The 20,745-nt window shown below is 34.4% G+C and overlaps 1 protein-coding gene and 1 non-coding gene across 2 annotated transcripts in view; one reads left to right on the top strand and one right to left on the bottom strand.

Moving 5' to 3' along the window:
• Positions 1–3,153: 3,153 nt before the first annotated feature.
• On the top strand, positions 3,154–3,225 carry Trnap-agg. The gene has a single exon. It is a non-coding gene; the product is annotated as a tRNA-Pro (tRNA).
• A 6,472-nt stretch (positions 3,226–9,697) lies between these two features.
• The window catches only part of LOC120633850 (endochitinase), a 38,926-nt gene continuing 27,878 nt past the window's right edge, over positions 9,698–20,745 (bottom strand). Inside the window, exons 6-11 of the mRNA XM_039904220.1 lie at positions 19,370–19,493; positions 18,340–18,537; positions 16,677–16,973; positions 13,021–13,212; positions 11,821–11,895; positions 9,698–10,582 (exon numbers count right to left, since the gene is read on the bottom strand). Of these exons, the coding sequence (XP_039760154.1) occupies positions 10,460–10,582; positions 11,821–11,895; positions 13,021–13,212; positions 16,677–16,973; positions 18,340–18,537; positions 19,370–19,493 (1,009 nt within the window). The 3' untranslated portion in view covers positions 9,698–10,459. The remainder of the gene's footprint in view (positions 10,583–11,820; positions 11,896–13,020; positions 13,213–16,676; positions 16,974–18,339; positions 18,538–19,369; positions 19,494–20,745) is intronic.

Genomic DNA, 20,745 nt, shown 5'->3' with positions numbered 1-20,745 from the left:
GTGACTGCAACATATCAAAAGAAATTGCGTTACGTTTTGATGACATAGAAAACAATGAAGTTTCTTTGACGGCCGATTGGCGCAGTTTGCAGCGACCCTGCTTTCTGAGTCAAAGACCGTGGGTTCGATTCCCACTACTGGAAAATGTTTGTGTGATGAGCATGAATGTTTTTCAGTGTCTGGGTGTTTATATGTATATTCTAAGTATTTATGTATATTATATATAAAAATATTCATCAGTCATCTTAGTACCCATAACACAAGTTACGCTTAAATTGGGGCTAAAGGGCGATGTGTGTATTGTCATAGTATATTTATTTATTTATTTATTTATTTTATAATTATCTCGCAAGTTCTACACGTAAAACCCAGCTCTTGCGTCCAACACGGAAGACTTTTTGCGATAATAATGCGAGATGGTTGTACTGAACCTTCAGTGTGCAGGACTGTTGCAAGGAACCTAATGGGGCATTTTGAGGAAAATCGGGAAGCATTAATTGCGGAACATTAAGCTAATCCTTCAAACAAATTCGATTGTAATTAATCATCGTAAGGATTATTATTACGCCATTGGCCCCTACAGAGCTTTCTAGTTCTATAGCAATTTTGAACCGGATGCATTATGTTATCCCTACTATCTTTTCACAGCACAGAGGTTTACTTTCTCATCGGACAAAGGGTGTTTAATGCACAGACCTGCCCCGCTATTCCATTCTGGCTTTACGGGCTTACATTTTTTATGACATGTTACACAGGGATTGACATTGCCAATAACCTAACCCCAGGCTCTCAGACGTGAAAATAAATAGTAAATAAATAAAGAAGAAATTTAAAAAAATGATAATACTTACGGATGTGGATGTTTCTCTGCGTGTATGCTCTCCGCATCGCGGTTACCTCAGTTATTTATACTTATCGTGCGGAGGCGAATCAGAATTACGTGGCTACAGGGTGTGCTTTTTTTTTTCAGCATAAGCGTCTATTGTTGGTCTCTTTTGATGTTGTGTTTCTAAACCAACCTTATGTTATACTAGCTTTTGCCCACGGCTTCGCTCACGTTAAGTTTAAGTCACAATTTTTTATTTGTTAAATTTTAACTACAAAGGTTTAAAAAAATGTCTTGCTGCTAATAGAAAAATATGAACGTTAATTACTTAAAAAATTAGAAACTTTTATACAAATTTTCATCCCCTATTTCATGCCTTTGGAGTTGGAATTTTTAAAATTTGTGAAGCACGTATTTTTTTTTATTGATATATGAATTTTATACAAACTTTCATCCCCCATTCAACCTCTTATTCGTTTGTTGGAATTTTAAAAAATCCTTTGCCTACATTGTGATAACTATCTGTGTGCAAATTTTCAGCCCAATCCGTCAAGTGGTTAGAGCTGTGCGTTGATAAATCAGTCAGTCAGTCAGTCACCTTTGACTTTTATATATAGACTAACCTGACGTTACCTCTAGATTACCAGGTCTAAAATAAGTGTTATATATCTTCTCACTTTATCCCTTAAAACACAACACGCAAAATTATACATATACGCATATATGTACAATTTTGTAGCCATTTTGCTACGTAACAGTCTATTTTAAGGCAACAAATAATGTGAAAAACATAAGTATAGAAAAGAGGTAGGTGGTGCAAAACAATCAATATAAACATATTTATAAATTAATTTAAATATAAATATAGGTATATAAGGTGTCAATTTAGCAGGTTTTTTTTTAATAAATCTTAATATATATAAATCTCCTGTCACGATGTTTGTCCGCGATGGACTCCTAAACTACTTAACCGATTTTAAATTAAATTGGCACACCGTGAGCAGTCTGGTCCAACTTAAGAGATAGGATAGCTTAGATCTTTAATTATAGTTGCAATTTTATTTTATTGCAAATTATTTGTCTATAATTAATTGACAGTCACATGTTACATATTTATATATATATATATATAGTAGTATATATATATATATATAATTTATATATACTACTATATATATATATATATATATATATATATAATTTATATATACTACTATACTCATTTAAGGCTTAGCGATCCTGAATACTTTAAAAACAAAATCAAACGCAGACGAAGTCGCGGGCCACAGCTAGTAAATATATATAATAATAAGTTGCATACCACATTTCATTATTTAACATCTTGTATATTGAAGATAAATAAAAGTTTGAACAGTGAGGCGTATTTCGTTGTATAAATAGATAGTATTATCTTACATTAATTTACCGTAAAGTGCCAGACAGTTTTCAGTTTACCGCTACATTATAATATTCCATTTTATTTGTCTACAGAACATCTGAGCTAAGTAAGATACAAAAATAGTTATAGAGTCACGCGGATCTGACAACAGTTTTAATTTCCGTGAATTTGGTCTCCAACTTAATTTTTAACCATTAAAACTTTCTTAAATACATCAGACAACTGAAAATAAGTCTATCGCAAGTAACATAATGTTGGTTATTCTTCTTCATCTTTAATTTAAATATAAAGCAGGTATCTTACTTAGGATAAATAATTGAAGCTCAACGTTTGACATAGCTAGTTGTCACGTACAAGTTTCGGGGTTACGGCAGTATCCCCACCAATTCGAGCAAAAAAGCGGCACGATCTTACCATCCTTTTCTCGAAGCAGTTTAGGCCATTTTCGACCTGCTGTAACTAAAAGCTTGAATTTTCAGTAACAAAGCAGGCATTATATAAACACGGTATATTTCAAATTTGAACCATTATTTTAAGAATTATAACTAGTCAACATTTCTTAACTTTGTCACTCACTGATTGATTGACTGACTGACCGATCAAAACTCTAAGGTACTTCTAGCTAGGTATAATAGCCTCTAGGTATAAAAGCTTCAAATTTAGAATACAACACATGTATTTTTTTAATTATACTGACAATATTGTGTTTATTTTTGGGTTTTGTATATTCTTATAAATAATTTTAATGACAAATGTTTAGTTTTATAAAAATGATATACAAACATTCGATCAAAATGCGCCAAATATGCTATAACAAATGTATGCAACGTGTTACGGTATTACTTAGTTTCACTCGGTAACGCGAGAAATATAACAAGCTTAATTCGTATAACATTAACTGTTTCCTAATTTTGATATCCCATCAAGCGGCTCGTTGGTCTAGGGGTATGATTTTCGCTTAGGGTGCGAGAGGTCCCGGGTTCAAATCCCGGACGAGCCCAATAGTTTTTGGTGCTCTATATTTTTCTTAATTTTCTCTTTATTTATATATGATTTTACACAGTATTTTAACTAGATTTTTTCTGAAGATCGCTTTATTGTATTTTTATTTGTTATTTAATTTATTTTAAAGTTTCTTTAATACTCAGCAAAGTGAAATATTTCTTTATTCAAATACTTATCTGTCTTGCAGGAACCCCCTTATCGTTGAATATTCTTGCGACTATTGGTGTTTTAAAGAATATATTGAATATACAGACGTTGTGTTGTTCAAATATAAATAGAACTATTCCCAATATTCTTTCCCTAATCAACTTTCACGATTGCCAACGAAAAGCAAAGACAACGAATAAAAAAAACACCAAAATATTGAGAGGTGCTGGGAGGTTTTAAGTTTTGGTGATTTTTATCAGAAGAAGAAATTGAGTAGGAAAATAGAGAGTAAGAAATGGTTTGACACCAACCTCTTTCTCTACGTAATCACCGAGAGTATCCAAACGTGTTCAAAAAATCATTATACCGATGTATTCAGAGTATTCGATATAAATTTACTGAAAAGAGATGACTGATAGAGTAGGAAACTAATTAAATATATAAATATGTGCAGCTCAAAACGATCGAGATAATTTAAACGATTTAAGCTTTAACGATTTAAGCTTGTCTGGGGAAGTACTAACGGCTCGCTTATTTCTGCCGCTAAACAGAATGAGTGCATTACTGTGTTTCAGTCTGAAAGAAGTGGTTGCCGGTGTAATTACAGTCACATGAGGGTTAAAACCTAGGCCTCAGGTTGATGGACACAGGTTGGCACTTTGCAGGTTTTCCTTGCATACCCTACAAAGTGATGTAGGAGATGGTGTCCAACTTACAATCAGATGGTCCATTCACATTGTCCGTCAATTATTACTTTGCAAAAGCTCACTGAATTAGTCAACTTCCCGAATAACTTTACATAAAATAGCCATATCGATTTTATCTGTACCTACTGATATTTCTACATCACGTCAATACCTACTCTAAGTACGACTCTTCTCTTGATTGCGTACTAAATTTAAAGATATAAAATGTCACCGAGAATGCCTACGAATATAAATAAATAAATATAGGACGATAATACGTACATCGCAATCTAACCCGTTATTGGTACTAAGATGACTGATGAATAATATACACAAATACTTATAATATACATATAAACACCCAGATACTGAAAATCATTCATGTTCATCACACAAACATTTTCCAGTTGTGGGAATCGAACCCACGTCCTTAGACTTAGAAAGCTGGGGCCGCTGCCCACTGCGACAATTGGCCTTCAATATGTATCTCGATCTATTTAACCTCAGAATTAAGACCATACAGAACCCTCATTCAGCCATTATTGCATACAGTGCATTGTGTCATAAATCAGTGATAAAGCCCCGATCACGTATCACTTCATATCCGCGAAATGTTGCTAGCTTACAAACTTTTCCCATTTTTCCCCATTCATGGTAAACATTTAAAACATTTGAGCTAAAATTATAACTGTCAACTGTTAAATGGAATGAAGTGACTAACCGCCTGTTTGAGGATCACTATCAAAGTGGAGTGGTTTTTGATGCTTCAATATTAGTCGTGTACACGGTTTCTGTATTTTCTTAATTCTATGTATTTAACATACATTTAGAAATAATTACTTGGTAAATGTCTCAGCTCTTAATTAGTTGAGGTAACTAAATAAGAGATGTCACTTGAGCACTTTTTGACGTTTACGCACCTGAAAAAACTACGTATGAAAGATTACCCGCACGACGACGAAACTGAGAGATGACGCTCACGTTAAGTGGCGTAGCAAATAAGGATAATTACTTATGAGATAAGATGCTATCGTCGATGCTTTGGACATGGAAAATTACCTACTTGGCACCGTCTTAAAAATATTCATTTCTTGCTTTTTACTAAACAACAACTAAGTCGGTTTTTTCGTGTCAAATTTTTTTAAAACATTCATCACCATCATGATTATCAACCCATAACTTCCCAACTACAGGTCTCCTCTCAGAGCCATTTTGGCCATTTAGTACACCACACAAGCCAAGTGCGACATGGTGGACGACTTCACACGCCCAGAGAGTTGTTTGAGAACATTATGGAGAACTCTCAAGCTTACAGGTTTCCTCACGATGGTGTCGTCTCCGTTAAAACAAAAAATATTCAATCCTCCAAAATTTTGGAGTTACGTGCTGCGGATCTGAGTCCTCCCAAAAGTGAGGCCTAGGGCTATCACCGCTACTCTTTAATTTTAAAAACATTTAAAATCATAAATATCTACTCTCCAATTTAAGGTTCAAAATGGAAGACTTAAATATGAATGTTAACGATCAAAAGCGTTTTCTTCGCTCTCCGCACCTGCTCTCTTGTTATCCCGGGTGTATTTAATAAAGATATTAATACTTAGACATAACTACTTAAAATTAATAAAAAAAATATGTTTGTAAAACCTGTTTGTCAAAAGTTTTGAACACTTATATTATATATTTTACTGTAGGAACATGTGTCACCTAATTCCTCCGTTGCGGCTGGATTTAGATGTTATTTTGTGTGTATACATATTTCAATAGGAGCCTAGGAATTGATGACTCAAAAATACAAATTATTGGACCCAGTAGGTGGTAGGTCAGTTGATTAAAATATCATTTTTAATGTGGCGCTGCTTTTTTGGGCATTACTACGTTTGACGGATCGGCTAGTAATATATACGTTCTAAAAGGGGACTATTATCGTTCTTTGTATATGCGCCTTTTCCTTCAGTTGATCCATTTCTAGACTTTTGGGTTCACTGATATGTAATATTGTTACTGGACTGGCTGCCCTTAAACAAATGACAACTGAAATCTTGCCCACATTTGAAGCGTCACATTTGATATACGGAGTAGGTACTTGCAACTAATATTGTCGTATTTTTAGTCGTTCACACTTTAGTACCTTGATAACGAGTATATAAGGTACAGCTACACAATTTACAACGCCAAAATGTATTTAATCAATTAGTGCACATAAAAATAGCTACTCAATGATATTAATAATAAATCGTACTTTAACCGACTTCTAACATAGAAATAATTTCACCTTCTTTGCACAAACTATTGGTATTGTAGAATTCTAAAGACAAAATAAAAATAATACAGAACATCTAATTTGTACGCATATTCTGCAGCCAGACGATCGACCTTTCTATCATTTTATATGCATTGAACTTAAAATACAAACAAAGTTATATTTTTTCTTTGTATTGGCTTTTCGAATCGGTTTGCCATTAGTAGAAAATAATATAAAATACTGTTGTTATGTGGCAATTGAAAGCTCCAAGCGAGAACTCAAAAACAATTCATAATTTATGCATTAACTTTGTCTGGCAATGGTTGAATGAGTTTATGAAACTTCGCCCTCTTGGCAACTTATACTTATTTAACAGATAAAAAAGCATTGTTAAGTGTTCCTTGTTCGCCGAAGTTGCTTTCCTGGGCATTGCGTTGCTTGTACAAAACGAGAATAAAAGCTCTTTAACTCTAGTTATCTATAAAAGATTGCACCTAAGACAATGGCAAGACAAGACAACTTCTGCTGGGTTACGTATAGAAATGTAGAGGACATACTATATTCATCTTAAAATCCACGAATTCATATGTGTTTTCCTGTCCTTCCATCTGTTTACCTGCCACAGCCACAAATTAAATAAATTATAAATAAATATACTACGACAATAAACACATTGCCATCTAGCCCCAAAGTCAGCGTAGCTTGTGTATGGGTACTAATATAGCTGTTGAATATTTTTATGAATATAATACACATAAATACTTATAATATATTGTATAAGTCGTGCTGTTATACTTTTATTTTTGTTCTATGTACTTTTTGTAATGTGCAATAAAAGTATATTCATTCATTCATTAAATATACTGATAAATGCCCAGAGACTGAAAAATAATAATGTTCATCACACAAATATTTTCCGATTGTGGGAATCGAACCCACGGCCTAGGACTCAGAGAGCTGGGTCGCTGCCCACTGCGCCAGTCGGCCGTCTTTCAGCAGATTTAGATAAACTTTTTATAATTGACTAAGTACATAATGCGATTTTTCCGAAGCGTGGTAGAGTCACTCAAAATAGACATACTTAATGTTTCATAAGTGCTTATAAAGTAGGCCTACTTGGAATAAATTTATTGAATTTTAATGTTTATTGGCTATCGAGTCTATTGATCTACGCTATCTCATAAGCTACGCCGGTCGTCATTCATACCCGGATTCAACTTTGTACCATTTAACTGTTTAAATTTGATTCACGACGCAAAACACCGGATTGTATAAATTTCACGTGTTTTTGGCAAAATTGTACAAATCAGGCAGACTTAGACCTCTCAAAGTTCTTAAGTAAAGCTATTATTGTGCAAACTATCTTGAAATGCATTGATCGCGAAATTTCATTTTCCACTTTAAATTAATACAAAACTGACATACCTACCGTTTATGAAAATGATAAATAGTGGCTACAGCGTTTACTTACAAACTCTATATATTATGATAAAGATAAAATTGAAATATTTTATCATGAAACTATATCTATTAACTCACGATTTTAATTCAGGGTAGAAAGTTTAGTTCGCATAACTACGGGATCGTATCTAAATATTAAGTGTTCTAATTCTATATGGCCTAGTTATATCAGTTTTTGTTTTATGAAAGCTATAGGCAAAACAAACCATTTCGTTGTTCTCTACAGGGTTTTAATGCTTTATTATACCGAGGTTCAGCTCCTGAGGAAGCACAATAATCGCTCATCTGGCAGTCGATAGAGATATGCTAGGTGTAACTCTACGTTATCTGAAATGAGGAGATCCGTGGAAGATACATACTTACTGAATAGATTAACGAGTCGAGAAGCTAGTGGCTAGTTACCACCTTACCGACAAAGACGTGCCGTTAAGCGATTTAGTGTTAAGTTAAGCTACAAATTTCCATGAGCTAAAAACAAACTGTGTATATTTGTATATATATACGCATACACACATATTTATATATATAAACACATACATGTATTTATATAAATAATAAATAAATATACTACGACAATACACATCGCCATCTAGCCCCAAAGTAAGCGTAGCTTGTGTATGTGTACTAATATAGCTGTTGAATATTTTTATGAATATAATACACATCAATATATATGTGTGTGTGTGTGTGTGTGTGTACTTTTTGGATAAACAAAAAGCGTGAATCGGGTCATCGTCACCGCACTCTTCCCTTGAGCTATATGTATACTGTGAATATATGTACGCAGATTTAGTTTTTATTTGTTTTGGCAGTCCCCAATGACTGCAACGCATGTTTTTTCAAATTATTATACTATTTGCGTAATATCATCATCAATTTAATATATTAATATTGATAATTTTACCACTCACACTAGCTGTAATTGAAAAATAGTACCTAATGCATATGTAATATTTAAAATAGAAAATGCAGCGTTGGTCGACATCCACCGAATACGACGATTTGCTGGGAGGCGACTGGAAACCAGTGGCCTAAGACCGTGGATTTCGGAACTTCCTACAAAAGAGTTATGTCCAGAAGTAGACGTAAATCGCTTGGGATAGCGGTAATAATGTTGATGATGAAACACGAATCACGATAGTAACATATTAAATAAATGGATACAAGGAAAAAAAAAAACAGATAACACTAAATTAACTATTTTATTAGCTTCAATCAGCGGTATAAATAAATTAACGTTGAAAAAGGCGGTCTATTTCCGAAGCGCGCTAAATCTACTTATGAACTGGTGGAAGCAGATAATTGCCTCGCCTCGCCTGTCTTTAAAAATCACTAAGCCTTTTTTTCATTTCAAGCGCGTCGGAAACATCCCGTCTTGCAGTTTTCTCTCCAGCCAGTATTATATACAAGGATGTAACTGTATCCTATATGTTTACCTGTACAAATAAACTGCAGGTCAAATCGGACATATATTTTGTTTAATTGTTTATTTTTTTTTTAATTGTTAAGAATAATATTCACCCTGTTTTAACCGCGCAGTTTGATTGTATAAGTAATCTATCTAGGAAGGACCTTACTTCCTTGTACAAGTGTTTTAAGAAATTAATGACAAATCACAATTATTTAGAAGCGCATTAAAAAATGTTTTTTTTACGATACCGGGGCAGCGCCTATATTATGTATGTTATGTATATTAAAACTTGAGAAATTTATGAGTATTCTTATTTCTAAAGGTACTAACCTACTGTGTAAAACAATTCCAATTGTGTTAACACGTTGACAAAAAAAATAATGTCTTATCATGCTTAGCTTGAATTCAAGTTTTAACATAATCGAAACTGTTTTAGACTTTTATAATCTTAAAATTATTTACAGTAATTAAATAGAGACAAAAATGCACTCATAACTTAATAAATAAGTTGAACCTTCGAAGAACATACATAAGATTTTATGAATAGTAAAAATACCAACACGACGTTGTAAAAAAAACTTGATGAACATGAGTGAATAAGTTCGTTTTTAATTGTAAGATGGGTTTGAAACATGGTGTCCATGCCCTCCTTTGTTTCTTTTGCGATTTCAAATTTCGAATTCAATAATTTAAAAAAAATATTTTGTATGTATGCTCTTTATGGCCGCTGTTTCGTTGCTGCGCAGTGTTACGATGTGCAACACATGTGTGCTTTGCTTTATTTTTGATCGGAAAGTAGGTGAAATCACCCTGTGTAACCCAAAAACTAACGAATAGGTTGTTGATCATATCATTGATACGCCTGGCCCATTTAACTCAGCTGCGTAGGTCATGTTCTATATTGGATTATTTAACTGCTAACGAGAATTTCACCAGATATTAGCCCTAAAGCTTGAGAATTATTTGGGATCTTTAATATAAGGGTTGTGAGGCTTCGAATTAGGCTTATGGTGGCGTAGGGAATAATGATTGGACTGAGATTAGCCGCTATCCTCTATTGGGTGGCGGAGTAAAAACAACCTCTTTATATGTGCTACTTCCCTAGTATTACGTGAGACAATGTATTGTCGGTCGCATTCGTTGATGTTGCGCTACACAGTTAATAGTTCTGAGCAGAAATACACAATCAGCCTAAAATATTGTTGTACGCAGTTAAAATTAATCGTAAGATCGTATCTGCGCAGCAAAATAACAGCCTTTAATTTTAATTAGTCTTATAAATTTATGAGCGACACTCGTTGCGATTAGCATTATCTGGCCAATCGCAAACATTCAGTTTAGTATTGAATACTGTACCGGGCTGGCATTTAAACTGCATACCTTCGCCGTTCACGCAACGCCAGTACTGAAAAAAAAACATGCAGGTTTATTCGAAATTAGAGTTTTTAAAGTTAATCCAAGCACCAATCAAGGGACACAATAACTACATCAAGAGGTTCATGCTGAGGATCGAATTCGGTCCTTTACGTACAATAATATAAAATTCACAAACATAATTATTAGGCAAGGTCACAGAGTTTCTATCATCATCCAATCAATCCGTACCCTACCACCATTTTGGTTGGGTAACACCTTATCGAGTTACTGGGGTGAATGTTCACATGCGCCGACCCGTCAGCCTATGCGTCTGTCAAAACCCTATAACTTCTTAATCCCCAGTATTAAGGATTTTTTTTTAAGTTTTCAAGGTTTTCCGGGACACGTATATTCAGATAGATAAAATACTATTTAAACCTAATCATCATTATCTACGGATTATAAGACTTCAAACGTGTTTGAGAACATTGTGACACTCTTTGGCATGTGGGTTCCCCCTAACGTCATCCCGCTTGAATGTTGAGGAAGTGATTTTGAATTTTCTAATACAAACACGCACATAACTGAAAAGTCAGAGGTGCAACTGGTGTTGAACTCGGTCACCCCAAAAAGAAGGCTGAACTGTTGACCACTAGGCAATCACCGCGTCTTATATTTAATAGCTATCTTTAGTCATTTGTTTTGTAAATATAGTAAATTTGGACCAAACTGGAGGAGGCCTATACCCAAGAAGGGGTTCCCACCCAAGAAGAGTTATAATTTATAAATATGTAGTTTCAGAAGTGAATAATGTGCATAAATATAAGGGAATTTATGTAGTAAAACACAAATGTAATACTAAGGTGATGGGAAATAAAAAGGCTTTATTATTATTTTAATATTATTATTATATTATAGCCATTTGTTATTATTCGTAGTGGATGTTGGGTTATAGTTATAAGTAAATATAAATAAAATTATTCTGTTTAACCTAGCATTCTGAAAGAGTTTCAAAAATAAATCATGTCTGAAATAAAGCCTATTGAAAAATGGCTATTTTAAATCTCAGAAAGCTTCTGGTTCTCGCATCGTTGCCTCAAATTTGAGTATTGTGGCTCCTACGAGATAACACTCCACTATTTTTCGCCATTTCTGTCTATTGCTGGTCTTTTGAAAAGCACTTCAGACGGTACGTCAACTTATCTGATCCGCGTCTTGTGCACCGGCGCGGATTATTTTCTTTATAGAAGTAAGATAAATTAAAATACATTTCAAAGTTTATCTTACCTTATCACAGTTCTTTCTGTCTGGAATGTAATCATCCGAAGATTTGCACACTTTCGGGATGTCCACTTCGTTTTCCTGTAAGTAACATTACAATTTTGTAGATGAATATTGTCTTTGGTTAACGCAATCTTTATGATTTATTAAGGAAATAAATCTTCGTAAATAATGAAGATGCTATAGGCTATTTCCTTTTCTCTACTTCACACCTACATTATCTATGACATTATATTCATATAATTATCAAAATCATAAGGAAATAGCTGTAGATAATTCTTTACACATAGAGCGTATTAATTCGCTAACAGGACATAAAACACTATTTGTCAAATGTAAGTCCTAAAAAATTTGGAAAATCCAAAAGTGCACGCCTCATAATCTCATTTTTTTCACAATAAAATTGAAATTATTTTAACTGAAACTTTCAATGCTCATTACAAATTTTTTTTTTCACATTTTTTATTATTCATTTTTTGTAAACAAGACACGGGAATGTCATAATGATTGCACATTGAAAGTTACAATTAATATTAGCTAGAATAATTACATGGAAATTTAACGACAGTGAATTGAACGCTCATATTAACTAAGAAATTATGTCGTGTGTTACTTTAGATAATTAAAAAAAAATTATTCCGATACGATCATTTTTTCGACCAATTTTGATGCCACATACACCCGTCGTCGACGGACGTCCAGAAAAGATTATGTTTAATGTTATTATTTACTATGTTAAACAAAAAAATTGTTATTGAAATGTATTTTATGTGCCTGACAAATTATTTGACTTGATATTAGTGTACTCAAATTAACCTGTAAGTGCAATATAAATAACAAAAAATCAATTTCAGTTTCGAAAAAACTGCTTTTTATGAAATGTCGAGAGTAGAGCACAACCTCAACGCTTCGCTTATGAGGCGTGCAATATATACCTGCTTACAATTTGTTACCCTATACAATAGATATGAAGCTTATTTTGCGACGATCCAATCTGTCGACCTCCTGTCAGTAAGCGCTGTGGAAGATCACCAGTTCGATCTCAGATATTTATTTTGATATATTTTTCTGGGCTGTTCCGATTTTCACAACGCGCCCAAAGAGTTTTATCTGCAAAAATACTCCTAGAGACCTCCCAGAGACCCATTGGTTTTCATGTCCCGATTCTCTTAAAATAAATCGAGTTTAATAATAAAGAATATTTACCGCTGGTGGTTGTTCAACATCTGCTATAGGATCAGGGACCTCAGCTGGAGCGGGATCCTGAGTGGTAGGTTTTTGCGTGGTAGGCTTTTTAGTGGTAGTAGCCTGTGGTACTGGTGCCTGTGTACTGGTTGTGGGGATCGGCGCGCCTTCAGATGGATCTGATGGCGTTGAAGGGGGTCTGGCCCACTCCGGCTGCAAAATAAGGTAGTAGGTATATGAAATTTTCATCCAAGGTACATCAGATGGTTGTAATAAACATCATGTCATTATAATCGACCGTCCCTCTACAGGACACGGGACTACTCTCAAAGTGAAAATGTAATTAGGCCGTAATCCACTAGGCTGTCCAAGTGTGTATTTGTAGACTACACACGCCTTTGAGAACATTATGGAACGGACTCGGTAAAACGAAAAAAAGGGGGAAGCCATCTAATGCCATCTATGGGCCTACTTGTATAAAGATATTTTTGGCTTTGACTTTGATCTAATCCTCTTTAAAATTAATTGGAATCAATTTGACGGTAAAAATATGTAAGAATGCTTTGCCAACTTTCATAAACATATCAGAAATGAATCTAGGTAAGAAATACCTTAATTTAATTAAAAAACCTCTTTATATCACACCCAGGTCTCTAATACATACAAAATAGAAAAGTCATAATAATATCAATGTTGCCCGTCGCCGTGTAATAATAGACGTTATGACGTCAAAACTTTCGAAATTAACTCTCTGATACATTCAACGGATTATCGTAAATGGCCACCGGCAAAAGTTTGCAAATCAAAATATCACATAACAACTTAACTTTACCAATAACATAAGAAATATCCTAGTTTATCCGAGCGTACCTATAATATCACATAAATAAATATTCGATAGCCACATATTTTCGCATATTATATTGTATGCGAAAAATGCGATTTTCTCCGTATACCTTAGCAGGTGTCTGTAAAGCTACTTTTAAAAACGTATTTTTTTAAATACTAGATGTTGTATCCGAATAACCAATTTCGTTTTGGTGTAAAGACTTTGACTGTCTTGCGGAGGACAGAGTTTGATTCCCGGCACGCACTTGTAAATTTTCGGAGTTGCGTTGCGTGCATTTGAGGCGATTTTAGGTATATAACTTAAATTAACGACACAGGAAGAATCGTTCGAAAACCAGCCTGAACGTTCTTCGAACTGTTCTCAAAGACGTGTGAAGTCTACCATTCCGCACTTGGCTAACGTGGTGGATCACTAAGAAAGTTTAGACGAAATCGGTTTGGTTTTAACCTTCTTCTGAAGTGTTCAAAACAGCCTACCTAAAGTCCATAGTGATGATCCATCAGTACGCTACTCTATCTTCTATCGTTATATTGATTATCAAAAAACTAAATGAAACAAACATTTTACTATTTTGATTGGAAAGACTAAAAGCTCTATTCCTCCAATTTATCCTTTTTGGAACTTATTATCGAAAAGTTTATTCTAAGTACATCCCTTCGATACGATGTTCAGATTATAATATATAATAAATCAGTAATGAAAATAATGTAAAAAATATATATATATATATATATGTAAGGTGTTTAAGTATCAATCTGGTATCTCCAAATAGTGGTAGTCCCAATGAAATGGAATCTCTATTATTTTTGTTGGCTCTGCAAATAAAGGGACAGACAAATAATTGTTTTGGGCTAACAGAAATCCCGATAGACCAAACCAATATAAAATATTTTCAATATACTTGTTAACCGCTTTCTATCCCAATAGATTGATTTGATTGAAAAGCATTTTTCTCTATTCCCTAAAGTAACATTTAAGTTTTAACGAAATGTTAATAATTGAATTTTTCTTCACGAAAGGTAAATAGACAGATTGCATCCTTAAGACGGAATTCGTTTTTAAGTCACAAAATCAAACGAAATTCTTGGGATTTTTGACGGATCTCAGACTAAGTCGCGGACGTCAGTTAGAATGCTGTTACCGATAGGCAAAGTAGCGGTACGCTTTGCCCGCTGGAGTATATAAAGGCTTTTTATCTATATATATTTATTTATTTTAGGGTAACTTTATTCTTTTTTTTTGCTAGTGTATAGTGGATATAGATAAAATATGAATAGCAATGTGACAATGATTTTTATTACAGTTTATTAATAAATTTTCCTGCCGTTATTCTAGTTGTTAGCATTTTTAACAACTGATCACGAGGTTTTGGATTCTAATCTCAGGTCAGGCCAAAACTTTGTAGGTGTTAGTTGGGTTTTTCTGTTAAAAATTCTGTTAAAATACCGGAGTTATCGATTAACCGTTGCGCCTCGGAGTGCCGATGAGTGAGACATTAATTGACTAAAGGTGACTGAAGTTTCGCTTCAGTGCTTTGTTATTTTTCTTTTTATTTGCAAGAATTGAATGATTTGAAGTCATGCAAACTACTAATTACTTTATTAATTCGGTCTATCTTTATTTCTACGAATATAAATACGAATTAAAGGCGTGAGTCAATTACGTTCAGTTAATTAAAATTTTCACTGTTCTAATGATGTTTATACCGTCTGGCATGACAAAGTCTTATAAAGCCCGAAATGAACTTTAACTCTACCCTTAGTTCTCATAAGAGGTGAATGGCTGAAGTTTTGTGTAAAAATAAATCCGTGTCATTTACCTTCATAGTTTTCGGAATTTGAACTTTAATAGCATTATAAATCGCAAATGACCGTCCCGGGAACCTTCTCCTATTTCGTCTTACTTAAAAATACAAAAAAAACAAATGATAAAAACTGTTGCTTAATAGAACCCGTCGAGTCGACAAGTCATTAAATATTTCATCAAAGAGTTTTTTGGACTCAACCATGAGTTATTTCAAATTACTTAATTAATCTAGATGGATAATTATTGGACCTAACTATTTATATATTAACAAAGGTTCTATGTCTATCTTCTATATTATTATTACTATACATATCCACTGACGTAGTGTAAAATTAGTTTTATAGTGTTGTGTTTGCAAAAAAGTAACCAACTAACCAACCACAATTGTTGCAATGCCATGAGAAAGTGTCATTAAGCCCGAAATGTCTAATTTCACAATAATTATTACCAGTTCGACTTCTTTTTGTGATTAAAAATTCGCTGGATTTAATTCAATAACATTTGCTTCATTAGCTTTCCGTGCCTACTTAAAAGCTTAACTGATCTACGAAAATCTTGCACAAAGATCAATCCTGGAGAATGACATAAGGCAATCTTAAGCGCGAAAATAACCTAAATAAATATGACAAATCCCACAAAAATTCCGATTTTTTTTAAGTTCTCTATCTAGCTTATTAAGTTTCAGATAATGAAGCAGTCCAATGGTTAGGGCTTGGGTCATTTTAGGGGGCAGAGTGCGATTCCCAGCCTGCGCCCCCAACTTTTCTAAGTTATATGTGTTTTAAGCAATTAAAATATCATATCCTCTAACGCTGATGGAAAACATCGTGAGGAAACCTGCATGTCTGGAAGGTCTCTATAATGTTCTTAAAGGCGTGTGGAGTTCACAAACTCTACACCGTACTGGGTCAGGGTGGTGGACCACGGCCTGAACTCTTCTCACTGTGGGAGGATCCCATTCCCGGTAATAGGTTGATTTAATAATGCTGATGTATTAGTACTATACTATAAAAAAACTTACAGTAGGTGTAGTGTGGCCAGTACGGGCAGGTGGTACAGTATAAGAGCTCATGTGCTTATGCAACAGCTTCATCAAAGGATTCGTTTTCCCACATAGTCCTCTAAAGTCGTCCATATCAACAGCCCAAGTCATGGCTCCAAGGTAGCCCTTCTGTTTAATCCAGTTCATTTTGATCTCCACACTCTTCTCATCTTCGTAGCCTACCCACTGGGTACCCTTGTAAGCGTAGGGGCACATGCCTTGATCATCCCACTTCTTAGTCCAACCCGACTCTGGCTTATCTACCTCCGTACAGATCTGTAAAGAATTTCCAATCAATTAAGTTACCGATCATGTACTAGCTAAGGAAAAATAAGGGAAAACGGCCTACTATCTAGTAGTATCACCAACCCGCCCGCTGTCGTTGAGAGGCATTTAATCCAGCATTGGACTGCTTTAAATATAACTCCAAAAATATAAACAAACCATACACCTACGCCATGTAAATGGTCCTCCAAGGGCAAGGTGGCCAAGACGCTGGTATTATTTTCCCTTTGGATTGCAATTATTTGGGCTAAATAAGCTTTTTGGTCACCACATTAGCTCCCCCATTAATCAGCATTTGTGATTAAGTAAGCTTTAGGTGAGGTTATTTGTAACTATTACAGTGTTTTATATAATTTGAATTTCAACAGAAACACAATTTTCGCGGCTCTAAAATACTCGAAAATGGTAGGTCGATGAGATTAAATATTCATCTTAATGTGCAGAACCATTTTCTTCATAACGCGAGGGAGTTTGCCGGCACCTGCCCGCTTTACAATGAAATATTACCGACGATCATGTTTATCTTAAATCTTAAGCTACTCTAACCTGTTTTCTGTGATTACATATTTTAGCGAATACCAATAATACCGTTATGGTACTTATACTTAAAAAAATACAGAGGTATGTTATTATTATTATCAAACAACTTTATTGCGTGTAATAAATAAAAGATACAATAGAAGAATTAAAAATAATACCAGCAAGGTAGGTCACCTTCATTTGGAGTGGTCTCTTCCAGAATATCTACACTAAAGGATCACAAATTTAATTGAGAGACATTTAATACACTAGACCTAAACTCTAAGGAGTACGTAGTAACAACATATGACAGTAAAATATAACAAATATAAAAATTAAAAAAAAATTACACCTTAGCGGTATTATGTTTTCTATGTGTGTGAATAGTTTTCTGGATTAGATATTTCCTTGATTTGCTTAGCTAGTAGTTAAAATTATGTGATATAAGTAGTAAGGGTAAGAATTACTAGATGACCTAGTGATTGAAACTGAGGGCTATCATACTATTTATGGCAAAATAGCAGACTGAATAGGTTACTTTACTCATAATCCTGTATATTTCAATAATATACTTGATACTGCATCACAGACGGAAACTGCCTAAAAATGTTGCTGATACTGATGTACATAATCACTTACTAAACTTAATTAAATTGGCCTAAAGCAATGCTATCTTGCACACAATATACCTTGTCGAAAAGGACAGCAATACCTTTAGAACAGTTAATATAGTTTTAAAATTTGTGTACTCAGAATCAACACCATGTTGTGCTTATTAATATAGCTTCCAAACGTTTATTTATATTCTCTTTTATAATGAAGTAGGTAGGAAACAAACCTCATAGTAAGCCCAGAATCCCGTAGCATTGGTGTATGGTGCCGGATCACCACCCCCAGCCTCCTTGTTGATGAAAGTTCCAAGTCCATAGTTGTTGTTACCAGCGGAGAGAGTGAAGGAACGGCCATAGAAGGGAATGCCGACGACCAGTTTGTTCGAGGGACAGCCCTTTTCCTCCCATAGGGCAAGACCATCGTTCTGGAATTAAACAGGCTTATTAACGTTGCACTGCTGGGCACAGGTCTCCTCTTTCATAGCAGAGACGGTTTCAGAGCATAGACCCATCATGCAGCTCCAATGCGGGTTCGTGGGCTTTAACGACTTTTGTCATAAGTTGAAGTTTAAGTTTTTGCCAGAATCCTAAGTTAAGAATAAAGCCTCCCACTAGAAAAGACTTAGAAATAATCATTTAACAAAACTGGTCTATGCCAGAAATATAATATCTTACTATGTACCTTCTAAGCAATTTCATCCGCTTGCTTTGTATTAAATCTTTGGGTCACCAACATCAGCATGCCAACTATGGACGGCCACGGCTGGACATAGGTCTTTTGTCTTTGTCTTTTAAGTCTTCTTTAGAGACACACAGGCATCGACCATGTTTTGTGATAATAACCGGGAACGACGGGTTAACCTCGGAGGCACCGGGGCTAACACCGCCGATTCCCTAACTGTACTGAATTTTAACAGATAAATACCCAACACTGTTTGGCCCGTCCCTAGATTCAAATCCAGGACCTTGTGATTCGCAGTTTAACCTACTAACCTGTAGACCAATCAGGCAGTCATTAGATCGGTATTATATACTAGAATTAATACAACATGCCGTATATGGATTCACCTAGAATCGCTACGCTACGTATATCAGTGGTCACATCTCCAACACCTTTAAGACCACACAATCTTCCACGCGGTCGCCTACTGCCAGTCTTACTAACTGTTATAATGTATAGGTACATATACTTTACCAACATATTGTTTACTTAACTACGTACGTTGCGTTTCTGACCGATTTTTTAAGAATACTTACCACGTTCAGTTTTTCATAGGCCCACTGGTCATGTGAACGTTTGTACAGAGGAGAGTGGACGTCAGCAAACCCAGCCCAATTTCCACGAAGATCGTATGACATCACATGGACTGCGGTAAGTAGTCTGAAACAGTATGGAATATATTTTTCTCCGCCACCACAGATATTTATCTATATTTGCGTACTTTTACCATCACAAAACTTGGCTTTTTTTGTAACGTTGAGTCTTTTTACGCGTAACTTCCTCGCTGTAGCATTTGAAATCTAAGTAGATTTAAAATGTTTCGTTTATCTAAGGAGATAAGATTTTCTTCATTTCTAGAATATGTAAGTTGTCATTCCTTTGTCATGCCTTTAATATTTATAATTCTTGTAGTTTTAAAAGTAGAAAGTACTGCACCACTGTTATGTGTCTTGGCTTAAAACCTGAACTTGTGCCAAGAAACTACACTTAAACTGCACTAATGACCCTTTAACTTATGTCACTTTAGGAATACCAAACATCTTGGAGGCGTTTTAATTATTATTACTAAACTTCCTACTTTCAGACACTAAGCTATTTACATAACGTCACAGGGCAATAAATATAATATAATGAAAAAGCTTTACTTTAAATGAAGCTTAAGTAGCTATGGATATTTAACGAATTACCCTTTTATGTTGCTTTTTGAGTACCACAAATCTTGGGGTTTTTTTTATTATCAAACAACAATTTCTATACCTGCCGTGCAACATTACGTTAAACTATTAACGTAATGTTGGAGGTCGGTGGAAATATATAACTTAGAAACTTTACCTTAAATCTAACTCTAACTTTACGAAAATTTAGCAACCCTGAGTAGTTGCGTGCGTTTCAACTCCAAAGAAGAGTCAAAAATTGCGTTTTCAGAGTTTAGGTTTTTTTACTGTCAATATTTTGCTATTAGGCTGGATTGAAGAATCTGTCGGATGCCATGTGGCATTTCAGTAGCTCTGATTTTAAAGTTTTGCGACAGGACGCAAGGCCACATCGTCAGCCATTCATGATTAATCACCATTCGAGCTTACACGAGCATTTTTAGTTTAAGTTACAATTATTTAAATTAAAAATTCATTTCACAATTCCCTATTTAATGATAAAACCATGCTGAACATCAAGTATAATGAAAACTCATTATATAATACAATGCTATTATTATCTGTAATAAATTTTACATTTACCACATAATTTCAGTCCAGCTCGAGCAACAAAGGTTAGTGTTAACAAATTCAACTATAATTTTCACGAAAATTATTATATAGCACGCTGTAAGATTATAACAATAATATTTTATGCCTTATAATGACGATTAGAAACAACTTTGTATTTTCGCCATAAAATGCGTTGTTGTTGCTTA

Source organism: Pararge aegeria, chromosome 22, assembly GCF_905163445.1.
Source record: "Pararge aegeria chromosome 22, ilParAegt1.1, whole genome shotgun sequence".
Taxonomy (NCBI): Eukaryota; Metazoa; Arthropoda; class Insecta; order Lepidoptera; family Nymphalidae; genus Pararge; species Pararge aegeria.
Note: the sequence above shows the minus strand (reverse complement) of the source record. Positions and strands in the feature narration are given on the sequence as shown.